Below are 14404 nucleotides of genomic sequence, written 5' to 3'. Positions count from 1 at the left end.
AGGCATTAAAAATACAGTTTTTGTCAAATCTAATTAGTTCTATCAACACTATTATATAAAATGTTCTTCTTCTTTTGTTCCCATCTTTAGGAAAATGTCTGAAGGATCCTGAAATTCTAAACTAAAAATACTAAGTTTCTCCAGTCTTTACAATATGGAAATAACACAAAACAGCAGAACGCAAAAGTGCTATCATGCAGCATAATCTGTAATGTTTTTCTATAGACATCCTGTAAATTTGTTTGCTTTCAAAAGCAAACTGTTGGTACAGTGCCTTCATGGAAAACTCTCAGACCTTGTTTTTTGGCATTGCTAGTAATTTCTTTGGGAAAAATGAGGAAGAGAATACATCTGGACTATACACAATATTTTCATAATTTAAATTCTGTTTCAATTGCAGTCAGGATTAATTATTCTAATAATTCTGTTTGCATTATGCTTCATTCATTATTTGATATCATATGAGATTGTAATTCCTCTCTTCTGATGACACCACTGAACATTAAACATTCCCAGTGCATCTTTTTCATACCTTCAACATGGGTATCTTACTGTAACTTAGCTTTTTGGTGAAGCAGGTCTGTATATGATGCCTGTTGTACATTGTTGGTATTTGCAGCCATTTACAACAGGAGCAGGAGAAAAAGCAGTGTGAGGTGGAAGATCTGATGGGAAAGATAGCATCACTGCAAGCTGAGAACAAGAAACTGCTTTTAGAGAAAAACAACTTCATAGCTGACAACAAGATCTTGGAAACTGAGATGCAAATGACACAAAAGACAAACAGGTCATACCCCATTCCCTTTTTCTTGTATATAAATAGTTGTATTTCTGAAGGCAGCAGCAGAAATATCTATAAAAGCATTGTCTGACATCCCACAGTGTGTATTTTTTACCTGTTACAGAAGAAAACATGTTTCCTAAACATATCTTTGTCACATCTCGTTGTCCAGAAGCTTCATAAGTTTTTTATACACACTTCTCTAATTCTACATGCAAATTAAGAATATATCTTTAATGCTAACAGCTATAGCAATTAGCATTTATGTACTCACCTGAAAAAACAGGGTGTTACATTATCTGCAGACCTTCTTGCACATCTGAGTCGTACTTCAAAAAATAAAACTTCACCGTACTTCAAAAAATAAAACTTTTTTTTTTTTAATATTACTGTCCTTTTTTTTTAATACGAGCTTGTAGCCTTTGCACAAGTTGGTTTTTTGAATCATTGTTACTGTTATTAGCACAATATATTGTAAAGAAAAACAGCCCCCAAAAATGGGAAATCATACTTCTGCATTACAGATACTTTAGCTGATATGTTTTTGACAGTATATTTGATTGAGACTTGTGCGAGTTAGTATGTGCATGCAATGCAAGTTCTTTTTATGCCGTTATTAATTCCCAATCTGAAGATCTCCCTTTTTCTGTTAATTTTATAGACAATTGAGGAAAAAAATAGATCTTTTGAAAGTGCACTTGAAAGAAGCAACAGAAAAAGAAGTTGCAGCTCATCTATATCTAACAAACCTTATTGGTTTGGTGGAGAAGATAACTCAGGAACGTGATCATCTTATGTTTTTGGTAATTACCTTTAAATAATTAATATTACTTAATTGATACTTCACAGTTATCACCCTACTGGCACAACTAAGTGTTAATTCGAATTATTGAAAAAAGCTATAATTTCAGTTTAGGGATTTAGCTATTTAAATAGACTTTTGCAAACAGGATAGGGGCAGCAAAAGATTATTTTCTAGAAGAGTGGTTAAAACCAACTACCGTAATTTCTGGAGATAACATAATTAAGCACTAGCATTAGTATCTGCAGGGGTATGTGTAAAGTTTAAGAGTTTTTAACCTGACTTCAGAAATTGGCTTCAGTTGTTGAAGCTACACGTTACAAAAATAGCACACAACCATACATTTTTAACATGTATTTCTGAATCAAAGGTAAATTATCCTTGAAGTGATCTGTATGGACCTTCTACTGTGGATCCATGTGCACATTATTGCTCCTTTTTGGTGAGCCATCATTTTGACAGACTGGTTGAGTTGGGACAACTTAGAAATTGCTGGGCTTTTTAGAAGCACACTGTTTCCTTCACGAGATCTTGGATACAGTTTCAATTTTACTTATTGGCACTCTGTCTTTAAATTGGTCTGGAAACCGTTTCACAAAACTTTGTTAAAATAAACCTTCTTTAGCTTCTGTTCAAGCAGTAGACAAAAGTTGTCATCAGTGTTGGGTAAAAAGATTCCGTAGTAGTTAATTCCTAATTCTGTAAGAGAAACAACTCAAATCCTTGTCCACTGCTAAGTGAACTTTAGGATTGTGAAACTAGGCACAATAAACATCTCTTAGGAATTAGGGGAACTGGTTCTTATCTCTAAGTCTCTGGTATATCTACCTTCAAATATTCGGCATACCACATGTGGAATGCCATTCGTGTGGTGTGCTTACTAATACCCTAGTAGATGTTCAGAATACTTTTAGCAGTAAAAAAAAGCTGTTTCAGAAGGAAATGTCTTAACATAACTTTGATAACCACATGAAAGTGTAAACCCTGTCTTTGCCAGTGTGCAGTATCTGACATCATAGTTTTCCCTTCTGAAACCTGCACTTGGAAGTACGCACTAGAAAATCATTTCATGTATGTGCAGAGAGATCACAGTAGGTCTGCAGAAAACAGCCCAAAACAGAGTCAACTACAGCCAAAACTTTCCTTAGACAAGTGTAAACTGATTCAGTCTTGTCATGCAAAACAGAATTCATTTCTACCTTCAGGATAACATTGTCCTGTGGGTATGATGGTGATCCAAGCTTATTTGTCGTCCATGATTTCTCCATCTTGTGGCTTAGAAACTAAACAGCACACAAGTCCTGGGGTTTTTTATGAATTCACTGTGTCTGGGCTGACAGTATATTCTGAGACAGACTTTTTCTACTGAAATAGTCTAGTATCAGTAAAACCTTTAAATACTCAGTTTACTTTGCTGCCTGGTAGAGCTGAATCAGAACAATCTGTTCCTACTTGTAATCACTGAATTTAAAACGTTCCTTGGCAAAAAAGTAGATGGCAGGTATCTTGTAGTCAGGTAATCTGATAATGTTGTCTAATAATAAGGCCTAAAAAACAAATAAACACAAAATTTAACCAGAGCCACACCCTAATTATTATGAAAAGCCACTATTGAACATGGTATATGTTTTAAAATGTATTATCATTCCCCTCAAAATTCAGTAATTTCTTCTATGCAGATTTATTCCAGAAGAACAGGGAGAGCCAAAAGGATACAGCACTTAATTACTCTGTATTCTTACTTAATAAGGATTAAAAAAACAGAAGTAAATAGTAACCACATCCTCACAAAAATGAATGGATAGTCTTAATTTTACTAGTTCCAGGAACAGTGACAACCTACTGATAAATCCAGTAAAACAGCGCAGCAACAAATGTAATTAAATCAATTTTTGGCAGTGCAACACAGATGAACTGTAATCCTGAGTTAGCAGCTGTCAAAATGGTACTTTATTATATTGTATGATTCATCCATCACACAGTAAATCAGAATGCCACTGACGGAGCAAGAAGCTCATGACTTCAGCAATGCTGGTTAATTGTGACTTCTGTGAAAGGAGGTGTGTCTCTGAATGATGTGGGTCATTCAAGGTGGTCAGACATTGCTGATTCAGTTGAAGTCTCTTACAGTTTTTAAATTGTTACAGCTCATGCAGGTTTTGTTTGGATTACATTTTTTACCTGAGAATATAGTGCTTTTGAAATTATGGAAACAGTCATAAATAAGAAGCATTTCATAAGCCACATCAGGCATGTTCCTTGCATGAATCCCTGCCAATTGCAAGGGTTCTTTGGAGAGCAAACTACTAAATCTCACCCAAGGGTGAACTGGAGAATTGTGAATCTCAGGCATACAAATGGGATCCCTACATACCCATGTGTAGAAAATACACAGGATTAGTTGGGTTTACATTATCAGTAGCTATAATCCTTTCAGAATAAACTGTTTCAAAGTCTAATTTTGTTAATGGGATAGTATTTGCAGTCAACTGACAATTTCTTAATAAGCCGCTGTTAGAATAATTTGCAAGATTCTTTTTTCGTCTTTGTTTTTCAGACTGTTGGAGCTCAAAACAGAATAGCTTTGTCTTCTTTGGTGTATGTGTTTTTTCTGCCCTGTCTAAAGTAATGATTACATTTAGTTATGTGTACTACATCTTTGCAGGTCAAATGTTTGGAAAAAGAGAATCATGGTGTTCTCAACAAAATAGTACAAGGGAGTCTACGCTTGGGAAGATTGGAAGAAAAAGTTAAGGTAATCACTGACTCTAAGCTAAATGTTATGTAAAACATTTTGGATTATTTAATGAGAAAAGTCAGTAGCTAATCTGTGGCTGTTCTATGAAAGACTCGTGGATTATTTTATACAGAGTTCTAAAAAGCAAAATAGATTATCATAGTTTTCACAAACATCTTTTTCTGTTGTATATGTACATCTGCACATCTGTCATGTCATCGCATTTACACCATTACCTAGAGAATTAGTAGTGGTTGTAAAAGTAATTAAAAACTTACTTGTGTTTCATTTTTGCTCTGTAGTGTAACTCAGTTATCCTCTGCTACTTTTTTGAGCTTGTAGTAATGCTTCAACTTAAAACCCATTACAGTTAGATTTGGAAGAATGAAAAACATCTCTTGAGTCTGCAGTTATCATCAGTACTTTCGTGTGCCCATAGTGTAGGAGGTTTAGATACTCAGATGATATTCAAACATGTAGCCTCGTTAGAGAGTACATTATAAGTTACGTTCACAGTTCTCCAAACAAACACAAATTGTATTGTGTAGTTGTAGTGTAGTGTGAAATACATTTGAAACTTCTGGTTTAACATCTTTGGTGCTACAGTAATGGCTTTTACTGTAAACTCAAGGAAGGAAAAGGATACGTGGTACATTTGTTTCCATATAAAAGAGTAATATATATTGCTTTAGAAAGATATTCAGAAAAATAGATCATTATTTTGCAGGATCTCTGTTAAAGAAACAAAATGTAGTTTTGTATTTTAATTTTGAAAGCAAATTATGTTTATTTCTACCTTTATATAGTTCAGTTGATGTCAGAATTTTTCAGGCATATTGAATCATGAAAAATATTAAAGCACAAAAACTGTTCCTTAGGTTGGCCCTTTAACATTCAACTGCAAGCTTTTTTGTCATAATTATTATTACTCAAAACTTTCTGAAAAATCTGATTGTACAGTGGAATATTCAGTGTTTCTCTTTGACATCAGAACAAATTTGACTCAAATCTGAACCAGCTTATAATAGGACTGTTGTTTTTTCTTTCTGACAATGTATTTGATAAAAGCAGGGTAAGGTTGTTAATGAATAACATTCAAATATCTGTTCTGTTGGCAGATACGAGATGGTGTTTTACTTCATAGTAAAAGAAACGCAGAATAGTGCCATGGTTGTCATTGTGCCCATATTCACACACAAGTTATTGGGCTTTAACAAAAATACATACATATCATACTAGACACATTTTTATCTGTCCATAAAGGTTAAAGTTTGTGATTAAGTTGTTTTATAGTTCAGTTAAAAATTTACCAATGATAAAACACTGCATCTCAGGTTTGTGAAGAACAGAGGCGCCGGCAGAAGCCCTATACGAGACATACTGTTAGACTGGAGGGAATGATACTCACACACACAAATCTTGGGCTCGCTTTCTGAATCACTGGTATGTAGATCCCAAGAGGAGGCGACCAAAGTAGAGAAATCCAAGCAGTGATACCAGTATTCTGGGAGCATGCTTGCGTAGCTTCGAAAAGAGATCTTGGTCCAGCTGATCCTGAGAATTTAGAGATATGACTCAGTGCCATGGTCAGCATAGTAATCTGAGGCAGAACTTTGTGAGTCCCTGGGGAGTCTCTTTTTACCTCCATAATTGTAATTATGAAGCAGTTTGATGATCCATGGGAAGAACTTGAGGATGCCAGGGTTTATTATGTTGAAACTATTTTTTTACAATCAGAATTCCATATTGGTTTGTCTTTTAGTATGAGCCTGAACTAATATTTGTGTCATCAGGACTCCTGTCTCATAGCAGCAAAAGGGACAGCTAACACAGGGAGATCTGTCTCCTACATTAATTATTTTAGTCAAACATCTAGCACAAGTTCTGGGAAGACAGTTCAAGAGTTTGGGCTTGCAACTGTGAATAGTAAATCTCTAATAATGGATTTTGCACTCCAGTTCATCATCAGGCACCTTTTCCTTTCCTTCAGTGCAAACGTAATTCATCTTTAAATTAGACACCCTGTCAAAATGAAATCAGATTATTACAAATTGTTTCATTGCTTCTGAATCTCTGTTTGATAGTAATTTCGTCAAACAATGTTTTAGTAAAAATAGGTAGAAAACAACCTTTATACTGAAGATACCTCTCATCTAGCATCTTCCACTGTAACTCCCCTCATTGTCATGCAGCTTCAACAAACAGGCTGCCCTTATTTTTTTCCTACCAGTATCCAGTCTTGGTCCATCTGGCAGGAAGGAAAGACAATACTTACTAATTTGCAATCTGTTCCTGGAGAAGATAGAAGCAAGGAAACTAACCATAAAACCCATTATTGCATTTAGGAGCTGATATGCTGTCAGCAATAATCATAAGAGTCCTTGACACATGAAACTTTATCATTTAACTTCAGTCATAAAACACTTAAACCTGCAGTTGAATCATCATGAGAGGTTCCTTCCAACTGAACTATTGTAGTTGAATTCAGTATCATGACAGAACCAGTAAATTATTATGCATAGAGCAGCTTTTGTGTACCAAAAAGAAAAAGGTTTAAATATATCTGTTTTACTTTCTTCCCCCCTGCCCAGTGCTTTCAATCTGAAAGGCTAGCATAGCAATTTCTTTTTTGATGGGGTGTTTTGTTGGCATTTTTGCCATACTTACTGTGTCATCACAGGAACTATGTCAGCTTCAGTACCAGCTGCTGCATCCATGATCTTTCCTCATCTTGGGTGGGTACTACATGCTGGCAGTGCCATGACATTGGGCAGACTACCCTCTGCAGCTCTGGAGGAAAATACTACCACTTCCAGCTTCACGTTGTCACCCTCTTCCTTAAAATCATCATCTCCACAAGTCTGTTCACTGCTACCTGCTTCACTTTAGATAAAATTAACAGCACGTTGTCTTGAGCACAGTGGTAGCATACTGTGAAGGATCTCTGAGTGCCAGCAGTTGTGTCAGTGTGTCCAGAACCACCCTAACCCCGCCAGGCTCTCACTACAAGTAAGGAGCAGCCTGGGCACCCCTCACTTAGTGAAGTGCTGAAGTTCTGATGAGATAGCTTACACATTTTAAGTAAAGACTTAGTTACAGTCACAGGAGCATGATCAGAATTGTCTCTATCCCTTATAGCTGAGGCAGAGTCCAGGTTAAAACGCAGGCTTCCCAGTAGCTGGATGATCAATGACCACTAGGTAGAAAGTGGATTTCACCAGTACTATTGACCACTTTCTTTATCAGCCTTTTTGTGTGTTAAAAGAGGAAGTTCTTTCTAGTTCTCTGGAACAGTGATAGGCATCTGCCCTGCATAGAGAATGTCAGGTTCCAGGTCTGGAGCTGAAGGAGACATTTATTGACAGTTGAAAGTTCAGCTTTTCTCCTGCACTTCCTCTGGACTAACTCAAAGCTACCCTTTGCTTATAAGGAACAGGTTTGCCTTTATCTTTCCATAACATTCCAAGTGCAAGCATCTAATTCTGCATTTTGAAGACTTCTCTGGGAATCTGAAAACTTCAGTGATGTGACTAGTTAACTTGCAGAGGCTTCTAATTTTTTTCTTATGAGTGACAGGGAAAACTTAGGGGGAAAAAAACCCACAACAGTAACAATGGAAGTTAGCATCACTTCTTGAGAGACTGACCTTCTAGGAAATTACTATGCTGTACCACTATCCTATACCTCCAAAAATGAAACTCCAACACATTTCACAAGAGCTAAAAAGGAAGCAGTTTGTGGAAAGGATTATATAGCCTGTAGCACATACCTAAAAAGTTCTCCCCCACCTTTTTTTTTGTTTTCCTTCCTGTAAAAGGCATACTTAAACTTTCTGCTCCCATTCAGATGAAGATAAAAACCTAGTGGTTAACACCTTAGATAAAACTTTATATTAGCAAGACATAAATAGGAGTATTTTCAAAGCTTACTAAATAGTTTGCAGTTTTATTAAAGGAGGTTCTTCCATCCCAAAACTCTGTCCTTTTGCCTATATCAAGTCAAGCCTGTATATATATCTTAGTTTTTCTCCTTCCCCCTCCAGCAATGTCAGACTGAAAGGTTAGCATAGCAATTACTTTTTTGGTGGGTTGTTTTGTCAAGCATCACATTCTGCAGTACAGTAACAGTTTAAGCATTCTATTTGCAATCAAAACAAAAAAAGCTAATATTGGATAATACCTGTTGTTTTTGCAGCAGCATGTAGAAACATGTAACTGCACAAGCTGTAGTTTTCAACTCCTCCAGCTCTCATGTAATTCAATGGGATGTTATTTCAGAAAGAAAAATCACTTTGTACAGGAATAATTTCTTGGGTTTGAGATAAGGCCAGTATAGTTAGTTACTGTCAATAAACAAAAAATCATTTGTGCTTCACTGAACAACAGGAACTATTATGTGAAGCAGCAAGATATTTTAAAACTTGAAGCCAGTCTTTTCTTCCTCTTAGTATTAAGATGAAACAGCAGAACACAGACACTTGTTCCATGGTATGTATTGATAAATATGACTGCTGGACAACTGGTAAGCAACACGTGCTATGCAGGGTAGCTTTGCATCTTGGAAAACAAACCTTTTTTTTCCCCAGCTAATTCTTTTGACTCTTACAATGAACATACAGCACTGTACACACTAGTTTATATGCAGAACAAACTATGATTTTAACACCTTCAAATTAATGAATAGGTAAATAGAACCATAATGCAACCTACCTCGCATACTTAAGCAAGGCAGCACCAATGTAAAGATTAAACTGCAAATTACTATCCCTAGCTATTTCTTTTCTTGGCAGTGAGTTATTCTTATTTCTGCTATAATCCTGTTTTCCGTATTATCTTAAACCGTTATAGTTATATAAAAAGAAAGCAACTGGGAAGCTTGGAGATATCAGTCTTAAGATGATTGAACAGGAGAAAGAATTTGCTGTGAAGACTGCTTGGTACCAGCATGAAGTGAAGCAGCTTCAGCGTCTGCTGCAAGACAAGCAGGAAACCCTGGATGAAGTGCTGCAGCAGAAAAGGTAATCAGTCACGGGCAGGAGCAATCCAAGTAGATCTGATGTGTAAAAGGGGAGGCAGCTACACACAGCCGCCAGTTCTTGCCTCGTATGGTATGGTCTCTTAATTTCCAACTCCAAGACCTTTTGAAAGAGGGGTTTATTCTGGATTGCTACTACTGTTCTTCAGATTTCTTCTCAAAAAGACTAATAATCTGTGCCTTGTCTTTGATTTGGGGTGTGTGTATATACATCATGAAGATATATGTTAATTATTAATCTTCTACTAAAGGCTGAACACTTTCCCCTCCACGCCCCTCAACAGTTTTCAGAATAATAGGAAATTAAGGGAATACATATGATGGGTTTCCTTACCTTACTGTTCTGTTAATAAGTGACTTAGATGGGCTATGTGCAGAATAAAAAGATAATTTAACAGATTATACAAGATTATGACTGTCAGTGTTGAAATATCCTTTTAGTAGAGTCCTTTAAAGGCACATTTCCCTTTTGGCAGTGGAAAGCTTCATATCACATTGACCTTATCAGCATACAGCAAAAAGTTTTTACAGCTGAAGAGAGGTAAGTAAGCAGTCATTTGGCAAGTCATTTCAGCCTTTGTGAAATAATAGATAAAAAAATAGTAGAAAAACAGAGTTTGGTACCATCTACCTGATATCAGCAGAGTTTCTCTTGATTACTTTATATAGTGCTATTAAGGAGTGTGACAAAACAGTATTTTGACTATTCCACATTTATTTGGAAATACTTTATTTAGGATTTTGCATTAATTGCGTTTCATACTTGTGAGTTAATGTTAACAGATAGTTAAAGAGGTTTTTTAGATGTAGCATATATCATAATTTAAAGTCCCATAATATGGATCTTCAAAAGTTTACCTTTCTACCCCCAAAGTAGGTAAATGAGATGATGTAATACAGCAATATCAAATAATTAATTACACTTTCTACACAGTAGAAATTCCCTTTTCCCTCTTCAAGCTCAATTGACTTGTCTTCACTAAGCACACAAATTAGTCCTTCCAATCCTAACCGTTGTGTGAATCTGTGAATTGTTCTTTAGCTAAAGAAAAGCTTTTAAAGCTTCTAAAGATACGCGAATTTTACTTTCCTAGAAGCTGCTCTGTAGAACCTTCCCAATAATTACAGCCTTTGCTAGAGAATATTGGAAATTCACAGCAACCTTTTGCCTACAGGAACTGATAAGAAGCCATTTTCTGTTCTTTGAGCAGCTGATAATGACATTTTAATTGTTTACAGAGTAATCTGAGTGATCATTATCACATACTTTTCCTTAGCTGCATGGCATGTTTCAGATATGAACAAAGTTGTTAATGTGCTTCCAGGGTAGAAAACCAGGTTCATAAATGCTTCAGGTCTCTTTCAGAGGGCACTTACCCTGAGGTCACGGTGTGTTTCATAAGTCTTCTGCAGAGCAGCAGTACTGGGAGATCATTACAGCTGCTGTACTTTGGATGTTAAATGCCTGAGTCATGAACTGCTTTAGGCTGTCCTCAGAAGAGGGCCAACAGTAGAAAATCTTCACAGCCATGCACAGGCAAGGGAGAGGAGCTGTCATACCCATAAGGTCACATATAAAATTGTAACACCAGTACAGATTGTTAATCTTTGTGTTGAGGATTATGTAAATAAACTGTTAGATGACAGATGAAAATGAATTCTTGTGCCAGCCCAAATAACATTTCTCAGAGATTAAGGCTGGATGACTTCAGTGAGGGCAGAAAGCTCTTGACTTTTGTAAAGAATAATCTGCTTTAAAATCTACTTCTGTTGACTTTTTAATCTTCAAACACAGTGCAGCACTGACATTTTGCTTACTATTAAGCAAATACAAATCTTGCATTTTTTGGCTAGGTTTGGGATTGAATGCAGTTTTTATTTTTACTCATTTTATAGAATCCCAGACCAGTTTTGACTGGAAAAACTTTACAGCTCATCCAGTTCCAACCGCCTGTCATGGGCAGGGACACCTTCCACTAGAACAGGTTGCTCCAAGCCTCATCCAGCCTGGCCTTGGACACTGCCAGGGATGGGGCAGTCACAGCTTCTCTGGGCAGCAGTGTACATCTATGAGAAACAGACTTGGTGCTTTTTCCAAAAGACATCTGGAAACAGGACACATTTATAGCTTGAGTATGTATCTGGTTCTACATGCCAAGTTTGTTTTGAAGAGACAAACCAGCTGCTATGGACACAGTAACACTGGTTACCAGTAACAGGAGTACCAAGGGTTACCCCAGGGGCTGTGGTCTGTACAGGGTAATGTCACAGTAGTCATAGTCAAGGATGGCAGTGCTGTGCACAGCTGAGGGAATTTCTGGTGAGATACAGGAAGATGTAAGAGGAGGGAGGGGAGGGCTGTTCTCAGAAGAAACTAAGTGTTGAGAAAACCAGACCATCAGCAGCAGCACCATGAGGAGCCTTACCTGTGACTGCAGCACACTGTGCAGAGCCGGGGCATCTGCAGTAGACTCCCCTTGACAACAATGTGCTTTGACTGCTCCTTCCAAAGCAACACCAGTGAGTGCTCTCAGATTCTGCACCTCAACTCTGTTTAAAAACTAATACTCCAAGAAGGGTTCAGATACACCACCACCTCCAAAGCACCTCATTCTTTGCTACTGAAGAAATCTTAGCCATGTGGGTAATTCTTAAAACTGATATTTATTTTTTTTTTTTTCATAAAATCGATGCTTTTATTGAAAGTATTAACAACTGCATGAAGTCATGTTAGCTGGTATGTTTGACAAATAACCTTTTTTATGAGGAAAAAAAACACCCAACACACATTACATAATTCACTCATTTATGCTTGGGTGGTCAGACAAACAGGCCCATAAGGTTATAATGCCTTAAAAGGCCTTAAGGTTTCCAGAGCTTGCATTTGACCTCCACAAAGAGGCATTAGCTAAGCACCAAAGTGACCTTCTGATCAGACACTTCAGCCTTGGAGCAAAGAGATGCAGGATTCCTGTATGAAGGGGCATGTGGTACAGACAAGCCCATCTCAGGAAGCAAAACCACAGCCTCACAAATCCTGATGAATCCTGGATTGAGTGGACAGCAGCAGTCACAATATTTGGACCTTGCCTGTGCTGCTCTTTTACAAGGGTGTGTTGTGACAGGACAAGGGTGAATGGCTTTAAACTGACAGTGGGTAGATTTAGATTAGAGGTTAGGAAGAAATTCTGCAACGTGATCATGAGGCCCTGGCACAGGGTGCCCAGAGAAGCTGTGCCTGCCCCATCCCTGGCAGTGTTCAAGGCCAGGCTGGACAGGGCTTGGAGCAACCTGGTCTAATGGAAGGTGTCCCTGCCCATGGCAAGGGGTTGGAACTGGATGAGCTTTAAGGGCCCTTCCAAACCAAACCAGTCTGGGATTCTCTGACTAAATCCAACTTACTTACTACATGGGTCCAGATCTTTTTTCCCTATCCTCGCCTCTCTAGCATTACAATTAGAGAGAGCTTTTTTTTTAAAAAAAAGGAATGAATTTCAATCATCATTTCAAATGTCACCTGCAGTTTATTATTTGCTTATCCACATATCAAAATTACGTACTGCTGGAAAGCACTTTTTAAATTAGCTTCTTCTTTTTTTTTTTTTTTTTTTTTAAAGGAAAACAGAAGGGGAACTTGAAATCATTTGGGAATCCACATCCAGAGAAAACAGGAGAATGCGAGAACTGTTATATAAATCCCAGGGAAAGAACAACATGTGGAGCACTGCCACAGCTCACGAGCTACATTTAGATGAAAGCTCTCAGAAGGACTTCCTATATGGACATGATTTTAGCTATTGTGATGTGAAACTTTCATCCACTACTAAAAATGAAATTGAGCAAGAATTTCAGTGATAAGAACAAAGACGCATTATGCATCTCAGCCAAGAAACAGAACCCGGTGCTTGAAGCTGACTTTCAGCAACACAAAATGTAGTGGAAGATCTGCCCTCTTCAAAATGATTGTATTTTTAGCATCATCAGAATAAAAACCTAGCATTATTATCCAGCTGTATCATCAGCAGTGTAGATTAAGCCTAAAACAGGACTTCAGCTTTTGAAGAAAAAGCTGCTCCTTGTTAAGGCAAAATGTGGCACAGCTTGAAGTTGACATAAAAGACACCCAGTCAACAAACTGGTAAGCTTGACCTTCAAGCACAGACATGTACCTTGCCGCAAAACAAGCAAAGACAAGCCAAACAGCCTGTGACAGAATAAATAACGTGTCTCTATTATGTATGTTTTAATTTAAAACACAAATTCCAGTAGATTCTTCCCAAATCACCAAATAAAGGACACATGGAATATGACCAAAGTTGGAAAAAAAAAAAAGTATTGTCTGTTCTCATTATTGGTGATGAAGCATCTTTACTGCCTGTGTGGCAAAGACTGGGTTTAATTGCCCTTTGAATATGTCTTAAGTAAACTGCACAGGGAAAATCCAATCATACTGGTAAGTCCTTGAAAACACAAGTGAGATTTTCAGAACTCTGCATATTGTTTTTACTGTTCTCCCACTGAAGAGGGAATGCCTGAGAATGACACCCCGGGGGGGGGGCCACATCAGCTTCCCCTTCCCCAGCTCCCCTTTTCTAGGAGTGTTCAATACCTGGTTCAAAGGACAGAGGACAGCACATCAGCACCAACCCTCTACATGCAGAAATGCTACACTCACTTTGGCATTTGCATATCATTCGAACATTATGTGAAAGTTTAAATGAGCTAAAGTTCATCGAATCCCTGGGAGATCCCACAGTGTTTCCACAGCATATGCAAGGAAACAGAAAACACAATGTCCCGTGGGTTAAAAAGACCTTTTGTGGCTCAAGGGCACTTTCTGGTACACCAAGGAGTGCTGTTAACAGCTATTTCAAATACACGCGTACAGATCATGTACCTGACATCTTTGGACAGTGAAATCCAGGAATCGTTTCAGATTAACAAAGGCAAACACATTTACAAGAGTGTCAAATGTCTTACAAACAGCATTAATGATTAGACGGGTGCTTCTCTCCAATGCCTTCCAGCAGTTTGGAAACAAACTCTTACT

General features: G+C 37.5%; 1 protein-coding gene across 1 annotated transcript in view; it reads left to right on the top strand.

Annotated features, from left to right (window-relative positions):
- The window catches only part of CEP89 (centrosomal protein 89), a 31570-nt gene extending 18201 nt beyond the window's left edge, over positions 1-13369 (top strand). Inside the window, exons 15-19 of the mRNA XM_061345904.1 lie at positions 620-787; positions 1443-1584; positions 4249-4338; positions 9168-9337; positions 12972-13369. Coding sequence (XP_061201888.1) covers positions 620-787; positions 1443-1584; positions 4249-4338; positions 9168-9337; positions 12972-13209 — 808 coding nt within the window. The 3' untranslated portion in view covers positions 13210-13369. The remainder of the gene's footprint in view (positions 1-619; positions 788-1442; positions 1585-4248; positions 4339-9167; positions 9338-12971) is intronic.
- Positions 13370-14404: the final 1035 nt, after the last annotated feature.

The sequence above is a fragment of the Neopsephotus bourkii genome, unplaced genomic scaffold, assembly GCF_033783945.1.
Source record: "Neopsephotus bourkii isolate Nb327-2 ecotype Australia unplaced genomic scaffold, CSIRO-AGI_Nbou_v1 NB_245, whole genome shotgun sequence".
Lineage (NCBI taxonomy): Eukaryota > Metazoa > Chordata > Aves > Psittaciformes > Psittacidae > Neopsephotus > Neopsephotus bourkii.
Note: the sequence above shows the minus strand (reverse complement) of the source record. Positions and strands in the feature narration are given on the sequence as shown.